The 20,548-nt window shown below is 42.8% G+C and overlaps 1 protein-coding gene and 1 non-coding gene across 2 annotated transcripts in view; one reads left to right on the plus strand and one right to left on the minus strand.

Annotated features, from left to right (window-relative positions):
* Positions 1 to 20,548, plus strand: part of Cyp4c3 (Cytochrome P450 4c3) — a 314,949-nt gene that overhangs the window by 40,768 nt on the left and 253,633 nt on the right. The window contains exon 3 of the mRNA XM_068229046.1: positions 6,499 to 6,589. Coding sequence (XP_068085147.1) covers positions 6,499 to 6,589 — 91 coding nt within the window. The remainder of the gene's footprint in view (positions 1 to 6,498; positions 6,590 to 20,548) is intronic.
* Positions 1,809 to 1,885, minus strand: TRNAS-CGA (transfer RNA serine (anticodon CGA)). Its single transcript has one exon. It is a non-coding gene; the product is annotated as a tRNA-Ser (tRNA).

Consider the following 20,548-nt stretch of genomic DNA (forward strand, 5'->3'; position numbering starts at 1 on the left):
ACTGCAAGGCAGCAGTTCCTTTTCTCTTTACCCGGAATAGGAGGGTTGCCTCTTCCGCCAGTTCCACCGTTCCGAAGTCCCTCTTGTCCGCCTTCACTGCCGTTGAGGTCTTCACCCAAACCCTGGCAAGGAACTCTTACGTGTGACTACCAGCCGGGTCAAGGTTTTTAAAAGAGTTGTTACTCCTCTATCACTCGCCCTTTATCCTGACTTGTGGCAGGCAGAGCCTGGGCCCAGGTTGCTGGGGTTGAGGGGCTTCTTAAGAACATTAAAACTAACAGGAATTTCTATCGAATTGATAAATCTTTCTCCGATTTCTCTCCACACCTCAATTTCAACCTCGTTATCTTCAATGATTTTGCTGCAGTTGCGCACTTATTTCAAAATAAGTAAATTTCGCTATAAACTTGCCTTAGCGCTTTAATACGCTGTAATTATCAGAAATCAAATCACTATTTTCATAACCAGAAAAATATGATACGTTAACATATCTCAAAATCGCTTCAAAATATGTTTTGTCGCGTTATCATTAATTCGAAGAAATCATACATCTCCTTATACGTATAGTCGGTGCGACGTAAAGCAACATGTAAAATTGTCTCCATATGCACAGTATAAATGATATGAGTAAAGAACTTGAATCACAAATATATTTATATTTGTGGAGTAATACCAGGTCTTTTCCGTTTTCACTAAGAGATGGCGCCAGCGAACAGTACGCAATGTATGTGCATTTGACACATACAGTGATTCAAAAATATTGGTCTGTCGAGATAGGCTACATGTGAGGGCGAGGAATCGAAGGGAATGTACGATAAAAATTGACATATACTAGAATCCTTGATTATTTATCATCTTATGTAACATTTACATTGCAAGGAAAACATAAGTAATTCTTCCATGACCATATAACTAAAAAAACATAACTTAAAACAATCATTTTCACTTGCCACCAAAAAAGTATTGATCTTAATTAACCTAACGCAGTTTCTTGATCGTTCGTGAACGTGTCAGTACTTGGTAGGTGCTCCTTTCCTCTTTATAATCTCAGCTAACCTATTTGGCATCCATCGTACCAAGGTTTCCGTAGTTTCCTTTGGTATGTTATTCCATTCGGCGAGTAAGGCTTCTTTCAGGTCAGCTTTGTTTGCATGTTTTCTCACGTTTTGTCCCAAATAGTGCCACAAATTCTCGATGGGGTTGATGTCGGGAGATTATGGTGGAGTTTCTATTCAACGCGGTGTATTATATAAAAGCCGTAGCTCCGTGTTCAGGACTATGTGTTTGGGGTCGTTATCTTGTGTAAACTAATGCTTTGCTGAGATTCTCATTTTATGTAGCCTAAACTTGATGGAATATGTGTCTTTGGGGTGTTAATGTATGATTTGTGATCCATAGTCCCTTCAATAAAAGCTAATTCACCTAATCGAAACAGACTTTCAACGTATTAGGTCGTGTTACGTACATGTAGTACGTGTTGAAGAGATGTTAGGTACAGAACAAAAATGGCCAGCCGGACACCAGTGGGATCCGAACCCACAACCTCCCGATTTCGCGTCGGTTGCTCTACGAATTGAGCTATGGTGGCCTAGGCCATATTTGTTCTGTTTGAAAGGATCTGAGCTACAGGTCTGACACTGCTGCTAGCACACTGTAGAGTGCGTTTAAGTCGCCCGTTGTGGGGCATGTCAATGAATATTGAATTTTCACGACCGCATTGTAATCGAAACAGACTTTCAACGTATTAGGTCGTGTTACGTACATGTAGTACGTGTTGAAGAGATGTTAGGTACAGAACAAAAATGGCCAGCCGGACACCAGTGGGATCCGAACCCACAACCTCCCGATTTCGCGTCGGTTGCTCTACCAATTGAGCTATGGTGGCCTTTCTTCCATGGTTAGTAGTATAAGTGGACAGTTCGGCCGCCTCCTCCTCCTCCTACGGCCCTCCTCAGAGGCCTCCTCCTCCACCACCGCCACACGCTCTCGGGAGCGGCCTCCTCCTCACGCTGGCTAAGAGCCCGACCCTAACCTCACATTCGCCATCTTAGAGGGGCTGAACCTAACTTTTTATGCGTAAGAGAGCTAGCGTAACCTCACGGAAGGGCCTAACCTAAGTTTTACGAGCGGATGCCCTTCCTAACGCCTTAACCACACATCTGCTATCTTGGAGGGGCTTAACCTAACTTTTAACTCACAAGACAGAAAGCCTAACCTCACGGAAGGGCCTAACCTCAGTCTTACGGCCGGATGCCCTTCCTGACGCCTAAGAGAGTGAGCTTAACCTTACATCTGCTATCTTGGAGGGGCTTAACCTAACTTTTGACGCATAAGACAGCAAGCCTAAGCTCATGGAAGGGCCTAACCTCAGTTTTACGGCCGGATGCCCTTCCCGACGTCAATTGCACAAGATGGCGACTATACATGGCTCCATAAGAGACGCCTTTTGACATGCAAGACAGCAAGCCTAACCTTATAAAAAGACCTAACCTCAGTTTTACGGCCGGATGCTTGCGCAAGATGGCGGCTACAAGATGGCGGCTATACATGGCTCCTTATGAGACGCCTTAAGGGCGCTTGCGCAAGATGGCTTGAGACGCCCAAAGGATGCTTGCGCAAGATGGCGGACACAAGATGGTGGCTATACACGGCTCCTTATGAGACACCATAAGGGTGCTTGCGCAAGATGGCTGCTGCTCTCATCAAGAAAGCTAGCTTAGAGGCTAACGTGCCGTGCTGGTTCGATTAATTAAATTTGGGGCTTAAATGCAAAATGTTAAATATCTCGAACACGGTGCGTCGTAGAGCAAAACGGACAACCTTTTTCTGCCTAACACCCAGGTTCGCAGTATCAGAAACATGATAGCATAAGAAAAAAGTAGTCTAATGATGAGATCAACGGTTCGGTTCCTACTTAGGCCCTTTGGCATTGACAGCTATCTAATTCTACGAGATGGCGACTATACATAGCTTCTTATGAGACTGCTTAAGGGTGCTTGCACTAGATAGCTTGAGACTCCCTATGGATGCTTGCGTAAGATGGCGGACACAAAATGGTGGCTGCCGTTATGGATGTGGTAGAGGGCAATTTGAAACTCCACGTGCTCTTCAAAGCTACGTTTTTTTGACAGCGGCCATCTTTAATCAACAGAGTACCGTGCTGCCATCTTAAGCTACTACCTTTGAAATGTGGTGGCGGCAATTTGAAAAAATCTACGCGGTTTTGATAGCTGTCGACCACAATCTTTAAACAACAACGCATCGTGCTGCTATCTTTATGACATTAAACCTCATCCTTATACATGTGGTGGCGGGTAATGTGCTATTTTGACAGCTCCCATCCTTAATCAACAGAGCATAGTGCTGCTATCTTTACAGCACTAAACCTCATACCTTTGAAATGTGGTGGCGGGTAATTAAAAAATTCTACGTGCTTTTTTGACGGCTGTCATCTTTAAACAATGGCGGCTATACATAGGCTGTTAAGGCCTCATCTTTCTCCTCCTCCTCCTATGTCAAGGCATAGCTTTATCGAACATGCATCGTGAAGTCAAGAGTGTGCAGCGATAACACCATTGTGCATGTTTAGACTCACAGATCTCAAAAGAAACATAACAAGACTACAACTAAACACTGTACTCGATGTCGTTAACCTCAACATGTGATCAGAACATTGATTGATGTGTTCAGAACACTACATAAGTGATTAAGACTAGAATCGAACACTGTTCTCTGCCCCTCCAAAGTAGCAGATATGTGGTTAAGCTCACTCTCTTTGGCGTCAGGAAAGGCATCCGGCCGTAAAACTGAGGTTAGGTACTTCCGTGAGGTTAGGCTAGCTCTCTTACGCATAAAATTAGGTTAAGCCCCTCCAAGATGGCGGATGTGAGTTTAGAGTCGCGCTCTTAGCCAGCGTGAGGAGCAGGTCGCTCCCGAGAGCGAGTGGCGGTGGTGGAGGAGGAGGGCTCTCCCGAAAGCGTGAGGGGGTGGTGGCGGAGGAGGCCTCTGAGGTGGGCCGTAGGAGGAGGAGGCGGCCGAACTGTCCACTTATACTACTATGGTTGTTTCTTTCACTTTCCTTCCCATTGGTAGCTGAACATAGAAACAGTGCTGAATATTACCTTCTAACGTGTCAGCATAGACACAATGAGCCCGAGTTGCGGCAGACAGCACGATGTCACAATGGTATTGTTTACTAGACCAATACTTGTTTGACGTGTAATAACGCACGCTGCTGTATTACTAATCCGTTTGCAAACAGCGCGAATCTCCTTGGCTCTATATTCAACCTACTGGTGTACTTGACGGTCCTACATATTCACATACGTGTAATTCCATTGTATGCACCATTATTTGTACTATACTGTTCTTTTCATACAACGGCTATGGGCTGACCAATACTTTTTTGAGCCACTGTACGTTAGTTTGTTCGTCTGACATTAACCTACCAACACATACAAGTTGAGTCCGCCAAACACTAGCGTCTGTGTTGTATCGCTCAGTGATCATGTCGACGTTTGTTCCGTTTTTTGTAGCCTACACTTGATGGAATATGTGTCTTTGGGATGCTAATATATGCTTTGTGATTCGTAGTCCCTTCAATAAAGGCTAATCACCTACTTCGCACTCTGGCAACCCCCACCATCAGGGAACCACCGCTGTTTCACAGTAGCTCTTCAAGTTCAGAACTCGTCTTCCTCCACACAGCCACTCGTCTGTCTGACCTGAAGAGAGTAAATTTGCGGCACTTATTGTTTTTCTTATTTAATCAAAAGGAAAAGGCTGTGGGAAGTCATCGTTTGTTGGTAGAAACATATGGTGAACCCGCTCCATCGATTAGAGCATGTGAGGCATGGTTTCAACAATTGAAGATGGCGATTTCAATGTGAATGACGGTGCGCGCTCGGGTAGACCACAGAAGTCCGAAGACGAGCAATTGTAGCGAAACCCTTAATGCACAACGTTATGGCCAACACATGATTAATTTTCATCACGCAGTGACTGAAAGACGACCGGAATGGGTCAGAAGAAACGGCAAAGTGATTTTGTTACACGACAATACGCCGTGTCACACAGAAAACTAGTAAAAGACACCTTGAAATCGCTTGGATGGGACATCCGTCCACACCCGCCGTACTGCCCCGACCTGGCGCCATCTGACTATCATCTCTTCGCATCAATGGGCACGCGCTCGCAGAGCAGCACTTCCAAAATTTTGAGTAAATTGCAAAATGGCTCAAAGAATAGTTTGCCGCAAAAGACAAGCAGTTTTTCTGGGACTGTATTCTTAACTTACCTGAAAGATGGACGAAGTGTGTAGAAGGCGATGGCCAATATTTTGATAAAACAACAAATTAGATTTTCTTAAAAATTACGTGTTTTCTTTGCCACAAAACACGGCAAAAACGTATGCATACACATGGTATATAAGTTACAGGATTGTGAGTTGCTACAAAAAGAATCCGATAATGTTGTTAGAGGGAGCAGACAATGCGATGATAGTAAATGGGATGAAACGTGAGGTTGTAAGTTCTACCAAGAGGAAGAGTCCTCTCAGTTTTAATTACTGTGCTGATACCTCATGGCGATAACACAAGGAAAGTTCTTCACTGGAGTAAACACATTCACGAGGTTCAAAATAAGGGATACGTATCTCTTCATATAGTCGTTTGCACATTAGGATACAAAGCAGTACTTCATTAAGATAAGTTCCAGATTTCAAATTCATAAGTATTTAAAACAGAAATGTTTATACTTCTCTAAATATTTTGAGAGTGATTTGATAGAATCTGATGATGTTCTTTCAAGAACGATACATGTCATTCTATTTTAATTAAGTTGTTGTCCGGCTCTTTGGCTAAATGGTTAACGTGCTGGCCTTTGGTCACAGGGGCTCCGGGTTTGATTTCCGGCAGGGTCGGGAATTTTAACATTCATTGGTTAATTTCGCTGACACGGGGACTGGGTGTATGTGTCGTCTTCATCATCATTTCATCCTCATCACGACGCGCAGGTCTCCTACTAGAGTCAAATCAAAAGACCTGCATCTGGCGAGCCGTACATGTCCTCGGACACTCCCGCCAATAAAAGCCATACGCCATTCAATTTTAATTAAGTTGTTTCTTTTTCAAGTTTAATACTGTTGCCATGTTCTCTTTTCAGGTAGTTTGTAAATTTATTACTCAGCATTAGCTTCGGAAGACTGAAGAACCTAACAGTTGTAAATTAGGATTTATAATAATTTAATACTGTAGATGTTTGATAAATTTCGAACTTGTTTGTAATCATTTAAGAAAAGTTGATACTGTATAAACAACTGATAGAGAATCTGCAGCCTGGCAGATAGCCGTAGATGAATATCATTGATTGATTGATTGATTGATTGATTGATGTGATGGAGGACCTCGCACTAACGAGTTGCTGTCCAGACCTCACGTCATAGAATTGAGTCATCTGTCGACTTTGTGACACATGCCATGGTATTTCTTCTTTCCGCAGCCTATTCTCAGCAGCAACAAGCACATCGACAAGAGCAAGGACTACGTGTATCTACGGCCCTGGCTAGGTACCGGATTGCTCACCAGTGGAGGTGAGTAGGCCTACCTTCCCACTCGATTCTCAGGGTTTCCGATTTACCTCCTATAGCATACAATTTCGCTCTAAAATTGGCTTCTGAGTTGCATCCTAATTGGCTCCCAAGCACTGCATTGCCATTTCTGCCTTCCGATGAGGTAGAAAACTGTTTCATTGAAGATCTAATGGTAACCAAACCAGTAAATCAACTAGTTGACATTTTTGTGATTATGTGCTCGCTTCAAAATATGGACTGAATTTTCGGATTCGCCTTTCCGCACAACCAACCACAGGAAATATTTCCTTTCAAAGTTGAATTCCCAGTTTTATTCAGCTCATTCTAAATTTTTTAATCATGTCAAATCTCATCTCAAGCCTCATCTTAAACTTTGTTGACAGTAAGGAGCAATACAGAAATAAAACAAATTAAAAAATAGTAATTTCTTAAAAATGTTATGAAAGAATATCGAAAGAATAACGGGAAAAGTTTAAAAAAGGCAAAGCCATCTCCGTACAGGCCATGAAGACCCTTGGAGGGGTGGAAGGTAACCAATGGTAACCTCGGCAGTTGTCGTGATAGTGTGGTTAGCTCTACGCTCGGCCACCTTTGCCCCCAGGAATTAACCTAGTACTCATTTTTGGTGTAGGCTGAGTGACCTGAGGTCCATGTGCACTTCCAGAAGTGGAAATCTCGTTTCTTAAATTTTACGACTTCCTGACGGGGATTCGAACCCACGTCCTTCCGGGCGAACCGAGCACTCCTTTACCGCCTCGGCCAGGCAGCCCCTGACGCGAAAAGTACAAGACGGCCAGGCAGCCCCTGATGGGAAAAGTACAAGAAAAAGTAATTGGGTTAAATTAATATAACAAATTACTTCTTCAACAAGTAGTCAGTAAAATTAAAATTACATTATAGAACGCCAGTCTTACGAAAACATCGGGCGAGTTGGCCGTGCGGTTAGGGTCGCGCAGCTGTGAGCTTGCAGCCGGGAAACAGTGGGTTCGAACCCCACTGTCGGCAGTTCTGAAGATGGCTTTCCGTGGTTTCCCATTTTCACAGCAGGCAAATGCTAGGGCTGTACCTTAATTAAGGCCACAGCCGCTTCCTCCACACTCCTAGGGCCTTCCTATCCCATCGTCGCCATAAGACCTACCTGTGTCGGTGCGACGTAAAGCAAATAGCTAGAAAAAATCTTAAGAAAATCATGGACTTTTTTCCCAAGATGTTGGAATTATATACAAGTTTGCAAAGAATGAGATCACTTCAACTTTTTTTTATCATAGGGTGTCCGACTGGTTGGCTGAATGGTCAGCGTAATGGCCTTCGGTTCGGAGGCTCCCGGGTTCGATTTCCAGCCGAGTTAATTTCAATGGCTCGGGGGCTGGGTGTTTGTGCTGTCTGCAACATCCCTGCAACTCACACACCACACATAACACTATCCTCCACCAGGGTACTGACCTGCGTCTCAATCTGCGGCCGGCCTAACACTCAGTTACCTACACATGGCAAATACAACACACCCTCATCGGAGGGTCTGCCTTACAAGGGCCGAAACTCGGCTAGAAATAGGCATACGAAATTATTATTTATCATAGATTGACCACCTTTATATTTCATAATGGTCACAAGTCCCTTTTCACCCTTTGAAACTGTTGCATTTTGCTTCCATAAGGCATGAGTCCAAGCAGTTCTTTAATTGTGCATAAGAATTATTTATTTTTTCCAAATTGTAACATCACGTCTACTAACCTTTTTGTAAAATACAGGATCCTTGTGGTCACACGCGGTAAAGATTGCTCACCAGTGGAGTGTTCTTATGAATATACAGGGGGAAGCCGAACTCTACCGACAAACTTTCGCAGGTTGTTCAAGGATATCTTCTTAGTATATTGGTATCAGGGATCCGTGGTCTCCGGTGCCTCCTTACAGAGTAATAATGTAATCACGTTTTATTCGGTTTGTTACACCCAATCATCCTTGTTTCTGTGAAAATACCTTGTTGTGTCCACAAAGACGCACACACGAAATGCTGTCAACTGTGCACACTGTTTTATTTACAAATTACACACACATCAATAAAACGCCATTTTAAAAACTTGACTGCTACGAAGAAGAAGAGACTGGAGACTGCAACACTTGCACGTCAACCAACTACCAACGTAACAAATTCAGATACTCGATTAACGATTTGCATTCATTACTTTTCCTAAAACAACTCTTGTTAAACAACTCAACTCTCAAGACTGTCTCTTTATATACGTTGTCTGGGCAGGCTTCTAGAAGAATATGACACGATATGTTTTCTCGTAATTTCGAGAGTCTCCAATAGCCTATTTACAATGAGCAATTTTCTACACAATTCCAGTCGCACATTACGATGTTCTGGACTTATTAAGGTGTGTTGCACAACGTTGCATTGGATTATACTTCATATTATATACAGGTAATATTAAATAACATACTATTACGTGTTCTTACATTAAATAAACTCATATTAATATATACACAGCAGACGTATCATAACATAACCTCACGTCCGCCTCCGTAGCGTAACGCTTAGTATAATTAGTTGCCATTCTCGGAGGCCCTGGTTCGATTCACGGTAGTGCCAGAAATTTAAGAATGGCAGGAGGGCTGGTATGTGGTTGAAATGGTACATACAGCTCACTTCCAATGGGGGTGTGCCTGGAAAGAGCTGCACCACCTCGGGATGAGGACACGAGTTTACTTTTTACCTCACAAATTATACGACCACGATTTATACCAAATAAAGTTCGTAAACAACTACGTAGTCCGCCTCTGTGGTGTAGTGGTTAGTGTGATTAGCTGCCACCCCCGGAGGCCCGGGTTCGATTCCCGGCTCTGCCAAGAAATTTGAAAAGTGGTACGAGGGCTGGAACGGGGTCCCCTCAGCCTCGGGAGGTCAACTGAGTAGAGGTGGATTCGATTCCCACCTCAGCCATCCTGGAAGTGGTTTTACGTGGTTTCCCACGGTTTTCCTCCAGGCAAATGCCGGGATGGTACCTAACTTAAGGCCACGGCCGCTTCCTTCCCTCTTCCTTGTCTATCCCTTCCAATCTTCCCATCCCCCACCAAGGCCCCTGTTCAGTATAGCAGGTGAGGCCGCCTGGGCGAGGTACTGATCATTCTGCCCAGTTATATCCCCCGATCCGATGTCTGAAGCTCCAGAACACAGCCCTTGAGGCGGTAGAGGTGGGATCCCTCGCTAAGTCCGAGGGAAAAGCCAACCCTGGACAATAAACAGATTAAGAAAGAAAGAAACAACTACGTAAATAATAATAATAATAATAATAATAATAATAATAATAATAATAATAATAATAATAAACCTACCTCGATATTTCCATTATTTACCCATGGGTTAGAGAATATTGTTTCCAAGTTACACTAGGCTATTACACTTGCTTCAACCTCATATCAGTAAACAAATAGCCTGTAATATGCCATAACCAAAACGTACACCACAAAACAAAGAGTAACGCAACAACTTTTAGATGAAACGCCTATACTTTTGTCACAGTATGTTCGATCTCCTCTGTCGGTGTACAGTACAGTCCCTAACAAATGCCGAACTATTTCCTTACAGGTAATGTTGAAAATGTCAACCAGCATGATAACGGCATCGTTAGTTTCCGGCACGTTAAAGAACTCCTGTTGGACAAAATTCCGACACTCCAGAGTTTGTTAAGGATTCCCATTTATTATTTTCAGTGCAATAGAGGTACAAAGCTAATTGGGCAACAACCAACGAAATGCAATACAGTATTACACCACGAGTCCCTTATACAATATACTTGGTATGGTATCTTGGAACTTTCAAAACGTTTTTCCCATCATTTTGATTGTTAGTGACTTTAAGTATTTATTTCAAATCATTTTCCATTTACTTTGGGGAACTTTAACTATTAAACTGCATGCGAATTAAATGACAATATTCATTCATGCATTCATATTACTCTCTTCCAAGTTGGTAGTTCTCCGTGATTGGGAGAGAGGATGTTTTATTTTTAATAATTCAGTCATTCAATCACCAATTCATACAGGCACTCAGTCATTCTTCCAGTTATTCAATTCATTGAAAAGTTATGTTGTAATTGTAGGATAACCCTATAAAGATTGATGAGACAGTTAAGCACTATCCGTGGCTCAGGCGGCAGCGCGCCGGCCTCTCACCATGGATACCGTGGTTCAAATCCCGGTCACTCCATGTGAGATTTGTGCCGGACAAAGCGGAGGCGGGGCAGGTTTTTCTACGAGTACCCCGGTTTTCCCTGTCATATTTAATTCCAGCAACACTCTCCAGTATCATTTCATTTCATCTGTCAGTCATTTATCATTGCCCCAGAGGAGTGCGACAGGCTTCGGCAGTCGGCACAATTACTATCCTCGCCGGTAGATGGCGGCTTCATTCATTCAATCACTGACCCGGTCGAATGACTGGAAACAGACTGTGGATTTTCATTTTCATAACTTAGGGAGGGTAAGATAGATGTATGTTCTAGACTATATAGCTCTGTTAACATCTAGGACAAAACAAATAATCTTTAAAGGAAAAACGAACTACAATTTAGAAATTAGACTGAAATAGTTAACAAGTTTAACTGTAAATACTTTGTAATATGCATATATGAAAACACATTTTGGATTACAATAAATTATTACCTCCTCCTCAGTTTCAGATGATCCGGAACTGGGAGAGGGGTGTATTCTATTCTACTTTGCAAAATAACTTGTTCTTAAAATTATCATCGCTAAACCGAAGTACATTTTTGCATTTCCTGCTAAGACGTTCTACAGGGCCACTTGAAGGAATACTTATATTCAGTGATGCATACAGTTTGATATCTTTGCAAATACTGGAGAGGTAAGAAAGTAGCTCCTCAAACATTGGTGAAGACTTGTCTTCACTATCGCAATTTGTTTCCTGTTTATGTCCCCATGCGTTGTATATTGATTAATACAATGCAACGATTAAAAGTAAAACTTACTAAAAATGTATTCTTTACAAGTATTTCGATTACTTATACAGTACAACTCGGTTATAACGACATCCAAGGGACCTGCCAAACTGTATCGTTATAAACGAGTGTCGCAGTAACCGAGATTCGTATTCCACGTTAAGAAAACAGTATTGCTCTCATGGACCTACAAAGAGCGAACACATCCATAATTCCTCGTGATTAAGGAATATTGTAACGTACTTTATATTGCATTATGAAAGAACGAAAATGGATGGGGCATCTTTTTGCCCGTGAGTTATTAAAATAAGTACTGGAGCTTTTCTATTTCATAAATACATTCACAGGGAGGCAGCACAATGGTGGGAACAGCCATCGCTTTGTTGCCTTCCTTCATTTTCCTTTGAGATGCTCTGGTACATGTAAGGCGTAATCTGTTACGCTGCAAATCGCCGGTAGCTTAACACTGCTGAGGAGAAGTCATCTATTTATTTTTCATGTCTGTATTCTGATATTCAGCAGTTGTTACTGAATATTTTGATGCTGTTATGTGCAGCGATACATCAGGGCATGACTTGTACTGATACAGAAATTACTTATGACTTTTATCTGTCCTTTGTTTTCTTATTTAGCCTTCGTTTCTTAAGCGTGCTTTATTTTTGCCACATCTTTACCACTTTTTCACAAGCGCATTTAATTGTTACCATTCTTTCCGTGGGGCGATGTGACGCCACAGTAGCACCCGGCGTTGCCTGGGGAAATTTATTAAACGCAATTGACTGCAACCCCCACCCCCACCCCCACCCCGAGCCTATAAAAATTATCTGTTGTCTTATTTTCTCCCAGTTTGTCTCGAACTTCAATACTGTGGTTTTTTATGGCTTAGATATTTTTAAAAATTGCAGCTTAGTTCCTTCTTTTATTTTGAACTTAAGTGCTGAGTTTCACCTATATATATGCCACGGTTTTCCAGTGATACTGTTGAACAGAGCCGTTCGATATGGCAACCCTGTTGTCATAAGAGCAATACTGTTTTCTTAACATGGAATTAACTATGGTGAGATGGAAAATGAAAAATACACTAACATAAACTTAATTAGGCTTCATCCACATTGCTCCGTTCATGTTTTCGTAGCCGCTTAATTTTCGAACCAACCTGTTCAAATGCAGCAATAATTTTATCCTTCCTCTTCCAAATCGTTTGGACTGTGGAATTAACAAGGTCAAACTCACGACACACGTCATTTTTTGTTCCAGTCTCAGTTTGTTAAATCACTTTAACTTTTTCTTCCAACTTTAAAACTTTTATTTTAATAGTCATACTCCGTTAAAATGCGTGCACGTAGGTAAGGGAACTTCCAGTCGAAACTGACCGCACGCAGGTAGGTACCCTTAATACCGTAAGAATTCGGGCGCGTTGCAATAGGGTGAGTAATCTGTCTGCATTCCCGAGGTCTATGGCAAAAGGAAACAGGAACAAACATTGCCAGATTGCCAGATTTCAACAAAATATTTCGTAAAATAGTTTGGTTCTTAGAAAATCTTATTCCAAACTGAGGTTGTAAATGACGTTATATGCGAAGTAGATTTATATACGTTTGTCGTATTAAGCAAGGCTGAGAAACACATTTCTTACGACAAATATGTCCCCACAGAAAACATGACGTTATAGACGAGTTGTCGCTGAAATCGATGTCGTTATAATAAAGTTCAACTGCACTTCGAGCTTAGCCTACACGGAATACAAATCCTGCTCACTCCAAGTGCTCTCTTCAGAAACAGTGTCCGCCTGGAAGTGCGCATCTTGACCACTGCAGAGCTAGTATAGCTAACGGGAGTTAAAACCAGCACAAATTTACCTCTACACTATACTCACTGTATATTATACGAATACGTTACTGAGCAGAATGAAGTAGAAAATAATGAATAATCACCTTTTACCCCTAGGAGTTCAGTTCAGCTGTGGATTTTCATTTCAGATAACACACATCACTGTCAAAATTTATGTCAGGCATTTAAAAGGATATAAGGTCTGCACTAGATATTTTTACTACCGCACCGTAGATTTTTAGTGAAAAGGCGGAAAGGTGGCTACGGCTCTACCGTGGCTCTACGCCTCTGCATTCAGGAGACGGGCCTGGGGCACAGTGCTGCACTTCTCGCCTGGCCCCACTCGTCGGCTGTCCTGAGAATGGTTTCCCGTGGTTTTCCATTCTCCTGCACTAAGGCGAATGCCGGGACAGTTCCTAGTATAGGCCACGGCCGCCAACCCCTTCACCTTCTCCGCACATCTCCTTCACCGTAACAAATCTGCCGGCCTGAGAGACGGCGTCACCGTCTAAGAGGCCCGCCTCCCCCTTCAGGGGAGGAATGAAAACGTTTAGTAGTAGTAGTTTAGTGAAAAGGAACGACTTTAACCATTTTCCTTGATATATTCTTCTCATAAATTGTTTTTCTTCTCAAGAAGTAGTCTCGGCGATACTCATCTGTCATGCCATTAGCGCAGTTATAAAAAAAAATAGTGACAGAGGGGCGCAGAAACTTCTGCAGTTCTGCTTAGTTCCTCAGGATGATCACTTTTCCCACACTGTAGAATAGGATTTTTAACAACATGTCACAATAGTATTTCGGTTAATGTTTGTGCTATTTTTGGACTTCCCAGCGTTACCGATATCATTTCGTCCGTTACTTGCCCCAGTTTCATCAGCAGTGAAAAAAAACTTGGCTTTGGATACCTGAGACCACCTCTGTCTTTGATTTTTATTAATGACGTTAGTGGAGATGGACTCTGGTTGCTACTAATTTTATCAACACACTTTTGGCATGGCATGTGGTCTTCGACAACTCTTACCAAATACCCTCCAATATATGCCATTGCAGCACTCGACATAGAAACGCATTGGGCTCCCTCGGCTTCCTTTTCGATACTTTCCAGTTGTGTTTGAAAATTTCTTGCTAACTCAGTATTCGTTGCTGCCGGTTCATCCACGTGTGCGATTTGTTCACTAACGGTTGCAAAAGTTGGAAAAGATACATTTTATTTATTTGGTTCCGAAAAATAGGAGACCATTTCCTTTTCTGGTTATTTTTCACGAAAAACTGAAAGGTAATATTTTTTTCGCTAGTTGCTTTACGTCGCACCGACACAGATAGGTCTATGGCGACGATGGGACAGAAAAGGGCTGGGAGTGGGAAGGAAGCGGCCGTGGCCTTAATTAAGGTACAGCCCCAGCATTTGCCTGGTGTGAAAATGGGAAACCACGGAAAACCATTTTCAGGGATGCCGATAGTGGGGCTCGAACCTACTATCTCCCGAATACTGGATACTGGCCGCACTTAAGCGACTGCAGCTATCGAGCTCGGTACTGAAAGGTAAAAAGGAACTACTTATATATCACCGGTATGTCACTTTACGTTCCACAACTACTCTTCTCCTCCTCCTGCATAGACGAGCACATTAACTTACCAAGGGCGCCCATACCCGGGGGCAAGGTGGGGTCGCGGCCCCCCTCTACCTCTCAGGGAAAGGCAAAAATGTCACGTGTTTTCCTTTCAAGAAAATAACTTAAAAGTCAGTATTACGTAAAAGTGGTAGTACCGTCTCCCACCAACAGGCAGGGGGTACCGTGGGTTATTCTACCGCAGAATAGAAATCGCCATTTATCTTCCAAGATATTAAAATTACTACGTACCTCCAGGTGTGGGCCCCCCTCTAGAAACTCGCATATGGGCGCCCATGTAACTTACGCTCCGTTATAAGAATGGGCAGCTGCACTCTTCGAATATTCCAAGGTTCAAATCACAGTTTTGACACTGGCAATTCTCAATGTGAGTTTCATATAGAGTATACCACGGAAATAATGAAAGTATGAGAGAGCCTTCAAGTCCTGGGGTACCTACTCCAATATTTGTGCCAAATACGATGGCCACGACACCCAAAGAGTCTGGCATTCCTTATAGCTTCCCAAATAATAATATGCTAATGTTGACGGATCATGTAACTACTAAATATTTTCATTCCTCCCCTGAAGAGGCGGGCTTCCTCGACGGTGACACCGTCTCTCGGGCCAGGAGATTTATATCGAAGATAATATTATTATCATCAGAACAGGGGAAATAATAATAAGTAACCTAATTTTTGCCGTCGCATGGTCTGCGTGTTTACTGTACCATACCTTGTCTGCTTATTGCTTTAATCCATAATTCCCTAATTGGCTTTTGGTAAGGGAATTCATGGAAACTTTATTTCTAGAGCTTTGTTTACAAAACAGTACGCAACAGTACACCATTGTAATATAATTGACGCACCAGTTGTAATCGAGCTAGCGAAGCGAGAGGTTGTATTGTGCACTGAGTGCTGAGTGAGAAGTATGAATATTGCTATAGAGCAATATCGCGCGGCCATGGGTCGATGGCACGGACGAGTGAAGTGTGTGTGTACGCCAAGTGATAAGGTGCATTTACGAAAATCTGGGCTTGAGGGAACTATGATGGTAGCAGCAGTGGTGGCAATTCTTCTGATAATAGGAGGCATAGAAATGAACCCTGGACCAACGGGTTCATTGAGCTGGGAGGACATAGATAAGATTAGGGAAATAGTCAGAGATGCTTGCCAGTCTGAGCAAACGAGGGAGCTAATTCGCGAGCTGAGAAATGATATGACAGAAATGAAAGACTATAAAAGAAGAGAGAAGAAGTATGACAGAAAAGGTGGTGGAAAACTCTAGGGAAATAGAATTATTGAAGTCGAATATGAAGGAGATTGAAGGAGAAACTCATAAATTAAAGTGGCAACAGAAAATGACTATCCAGGATGCAAAGAGGAAAAATATTTTCATATACGGCATCCCGGAGAAGGAAAAGGAGGATTTGAATGATCTAACGAATAAAGTGTTGGATATCATAAATAACCATATAAAGATAAATTGTAAAGAAGAAGATATTGATGAAATCTATAGGCTGGGGAGAGTCAAAGGGAAAAGACCTATTAAGGTTAAGTTGATTTCTGCTTTGAAGGCGAACAAAATTATCCTCAATGGGAAGAACTTGAAAGGAGAAAGGATTTGGGTAAAAAGAGATATGGATAAAGAGACAATCATGGAACAGAGTCTCTTGCGATTTCATCTAGTAAAAGCTAGGAACTATGGACTAAAAGCATATATAAGAGGCAAACGTCTTATAGTAGGTGACAGTAACTGGTCGCGTATCTGGTCAATTGCACAGCTACGAGAAATGGATAGCCAGTTGAGTTCATCACCCCAGGAAGTGCAACGGCCTGTAGAGGGAGGAATGTGCCAGTCAGCTGCCTGTACAGTGGCTGATAACGTACAATCTGATGACAACAGCGATCTGCATACTCTACAGAGGAACAGAAGACTGCAGAGTGACGAACACCTAGTGGAGGAGGATGGACAACCAGCTGACTGCCGAGTTGACACGAATCCAGGAAGCAGCGGCACACCTGATATCAGAATCAAGACTCTGGCTGGGAAAGGTAAATCCTTGAATGTAATAGACTTATGGATTAGAAAGGGCAAAGGACAGAAAGACAATTCAGACAAAGAAATAGTTACTTCACCAGAGGGTAGTATTATAGAACTGGAGAAAAAGAGAATAACTAGAAGTAAGACAAGCAACTCGTCTGAGAGTAAAAGTAAGAAATAACTAGAATGGAATATTGGTCAACATTGAAGGTTTCTTGAGCAAGTTAGGAAATGAACAGGTGAAATTGATAATGGCAGAAATGCATAGGCCTATCATTACCTTTATTGAGAGTTGGATAGCACGGGGATATGAACGTATAGTAAGGCAAGGGGCATGAATGCTCGTAAAGGTAGATATCTCGGTGGTATTCTAACCTTGATAAGGGAAGAAATAAAGGAGAAAATTGAAATAATAGAAACAGATATTGAAGAAATACTTTGGGTGAAAACAAGGGTAAAACAGAACAGGGAGGTTAATCTATGTTTCGGTTTTGTATACAATCCTCCCGAGGACTCGACATTGGCAAACAAGGAATTCTTCACAGAATTAGCACTAGAAGTAAACAGATTAAAGAATATATATGGGGACATATGTATTGTAATAATGGGGGACTTTAACGCGAGGATTGCAGACTTAAAACCAATTTATAGTAACGAGACTGAGGAAATAATAACTAGAAGAAGAATTAGTCAAAATAAAGTTTGCAATAAATATGGTGGAAAACTATTAGAATTATGTGGAACAGAAGAACTCTATATTTTAAATGGGTGGTGGCCAGGAGATGAATTGGTTAATTTAACGTTTATAACAGAAATGGGTGGTAGTGCAATTGACCTAGTATTATGTTCTAGGGAAGTATTGCCACTCATTAAGAGGATAAATTTTAAAGGTTGGGGAGAATCGTATCACTTAACTATAATTATTAATTAATTTAATTGACGTATTTTAACAATACAACGTGTAGAAATACCGCCAACCGAGGTATTCATGTGAGGTTGAATTGCAGCGCCTCTAGCGGCAAATGTAGCAACCACAAGGCGGACAGCTATGAGTGGCTATTGGCAGACCTTGTATTCCTTGTAGGCTAAGCTTAGAGGCACCTGTTTGTGGTGAACATTTTTTATTACTTTCGTAATTTCTTTCTCTCTTTGTTACTCTGCTTACCCTCCAGGGTTGGTTTTTCCCTCGGACTCAGCGAGGGATCCCACCTCTACCGCCTCAAGGGTAGTGTCCTGGAGCTTCAGACACTGGGTTGGGGATACAACTGGGGAGGATGACCAGTACCCCACCCAGGCGGCATCACCTGCTATGCTGAACAGGGGCCTTGTGGGGGATGGGAAGTTTGGAAGGGATAGACAAGGAAGAGGGAAGGAAGCGGCCGTGACCTTAAGTTAGGTACCATCCCGGCATTTGCCTGAAGGAGAAGTGGGAAACCACGGAAAACCACTTCCAGGATGGCTGAGTAGGGAATCGAACCTACCTCTACTCAGTTGACCTCCCGAGGCTGAGAGCACCCCGTTCCAGCCCTCGTACCACTTTTCAAATTTCGTGGAAGAGCCGGGAATCGAACCCGGGCCTCTGGGGTTGGCAGCTAATCACACTAACCACTACACCACAGAAGTGGACCACATATTTTATTTTTACATATCGTGTTGAAGAAACAAAACTTCCTATGTCACAATGCTCTTCCTATCCATTATCTTCCTTTAAGTCCGACTCGTTGGCTGAATGATCGGCGTACTGGCCTTCGATTCAGAGGGTCCCGGGTTCGATTCCAGGCCGGGTCGGGGATTTTAATCTTAATTGGTTAATTCCAATGGCTCGGGGGCTGGGAACGTGTGGCATATTCAGCATTGGAAATCATCCTTGGTAGGCCCCTCATGTTCACACACATGCAGGTCGCCTAATAGGCCGTCTACGAGAAGAAGACCCGCACCTGGTCTCTCCGGAGGCCATACGCCATTATTATTTTTCTTAAAATTGACCACGCCTCCCAGCCACACATAGATTATGCAGTCCATGAGAAGGACTCCTGTTATGTTCATGTTCCTACCCTTGCGTGTAAAGGAAAATGAACCATACCGTACCCTACTGTAGGAATGTATGTTTAGGTGACGTACTTAAACAATCCTACAGTAGGCCTATTCATTTTCCTTTACAGCGTCGCATAGGAAAATGAATGATGGACTGATTATCCATATTGATGGCCTAATTCTAATAGCAGGGAACTGACGATGCTCTTCCTATCCATTATGTTCCTTAAGAGTTGTAACGCCTCTCAGCCACACATATCATAGAAAGGATGTTTGGAAAACAAATAAATATATAATGTCACTTTAACAAGTAGGCCCTAGCCTAGGTACGTAATGTACACACACCAGTCGGAAAAAGGCAGAGATGCAATGAGTTCCATATTACTCGGAGTCAGAGCTGTTTTCTTGTCAGACATTCTTCTTTCTTTCCTCGTTATGCCCAACTAAGGAGCGCGACTGAACGTATTTAGCTGATGTCGTTCTTCTCCCAAAATCTCTTCATCTTCTCGCTGTCGCTTGCGGTCTTCTGCCCAGTTTTTGTTGGTGGTAGTGCTTGGATGATGTTTAAAGCGGTGTTTGTTGACTAACTTTCTGAACTTATATCTAACACAATGTCATGTGGGATGCCTATTTCCTGAAGATCTCTTCCAACTTTGAGCAGCCAATTGCTTTTTACTTTCATTGATAGGGCAAGGTTCATAATTATTTTGGGCAATCTCTGATTACTCAATCTGAGCATATGTCCATAAAATTTCAAATGCCTTTTCCTAAATGTGTCTGAGAATTTCTCTGCATGTTGGTACAGGTCATGAGATTTCCTTATCATCCGAATTCCCCCTGTACAGACTGGTCGAAAAAAAGTTTTCTTAATACTTTTCTTTTTTGCTTTTCTACATCTTTAATCAATGATCTGCCCCCAATGATCAGTGTTTCAGATGCGTATAGTGCTTCAGGCTTGATTACAGTGTTATAATGTCTATTTTTCTTCTTCTTCTTCTTCTTAATCTGTTTATCCTCCTGGGTCGGTTTTTCCCTCGGACTAAGCGAGGGATCCCACCTGTACCGCCTCAAGGGCAGTGTCCTGGAGTTTCAGACTGTGGGTCTGGGATACAACTGGGGAGAATGACCAGTACCTCGCCCAGGAGGCCTCACCTGCTATGCTGAACAGGGACCTTGTGGAGGGATGGGGCGATTGAATAGGACAGGCAAGGAAGAGGGAAGGAAGCGGCCGTGACCTTAAGTTAGGTACCATCCCGGCATTTGCCTGGGGGAGAAGTGGGAAACCACGGAAAACCACTTCCAGGATGGCTGAGGTGGGAATCGAACCCACCTCTACTCAGTTGACCTCCCGAGGCTGAGTGGACTCCGTTCCAGCCCTCGTACCACTTTTCAAATTTCGTGGCAGAGCCGGGAATCGAACCCGAACCTCCGGGGGGTGGCAGCTAATCACGCTAACCACTACACCACAGAGGCGGACG

This window comes from Anabrus simplex, chromosome 8, assembly GCF_040414725.1.
Source record: "Anabrus simplex isolate iqAnaSimp1 chromosome 8, ASM4041472v1, whole genome shotgun sequence".
Taxonomy (NCBI): domain Eukaryota; kingdom Metazoa; phylum Arthropoda; class Insecta; order Orthoptera; family Tettigoniidae; genus Anabrus; species Anabrus simplex.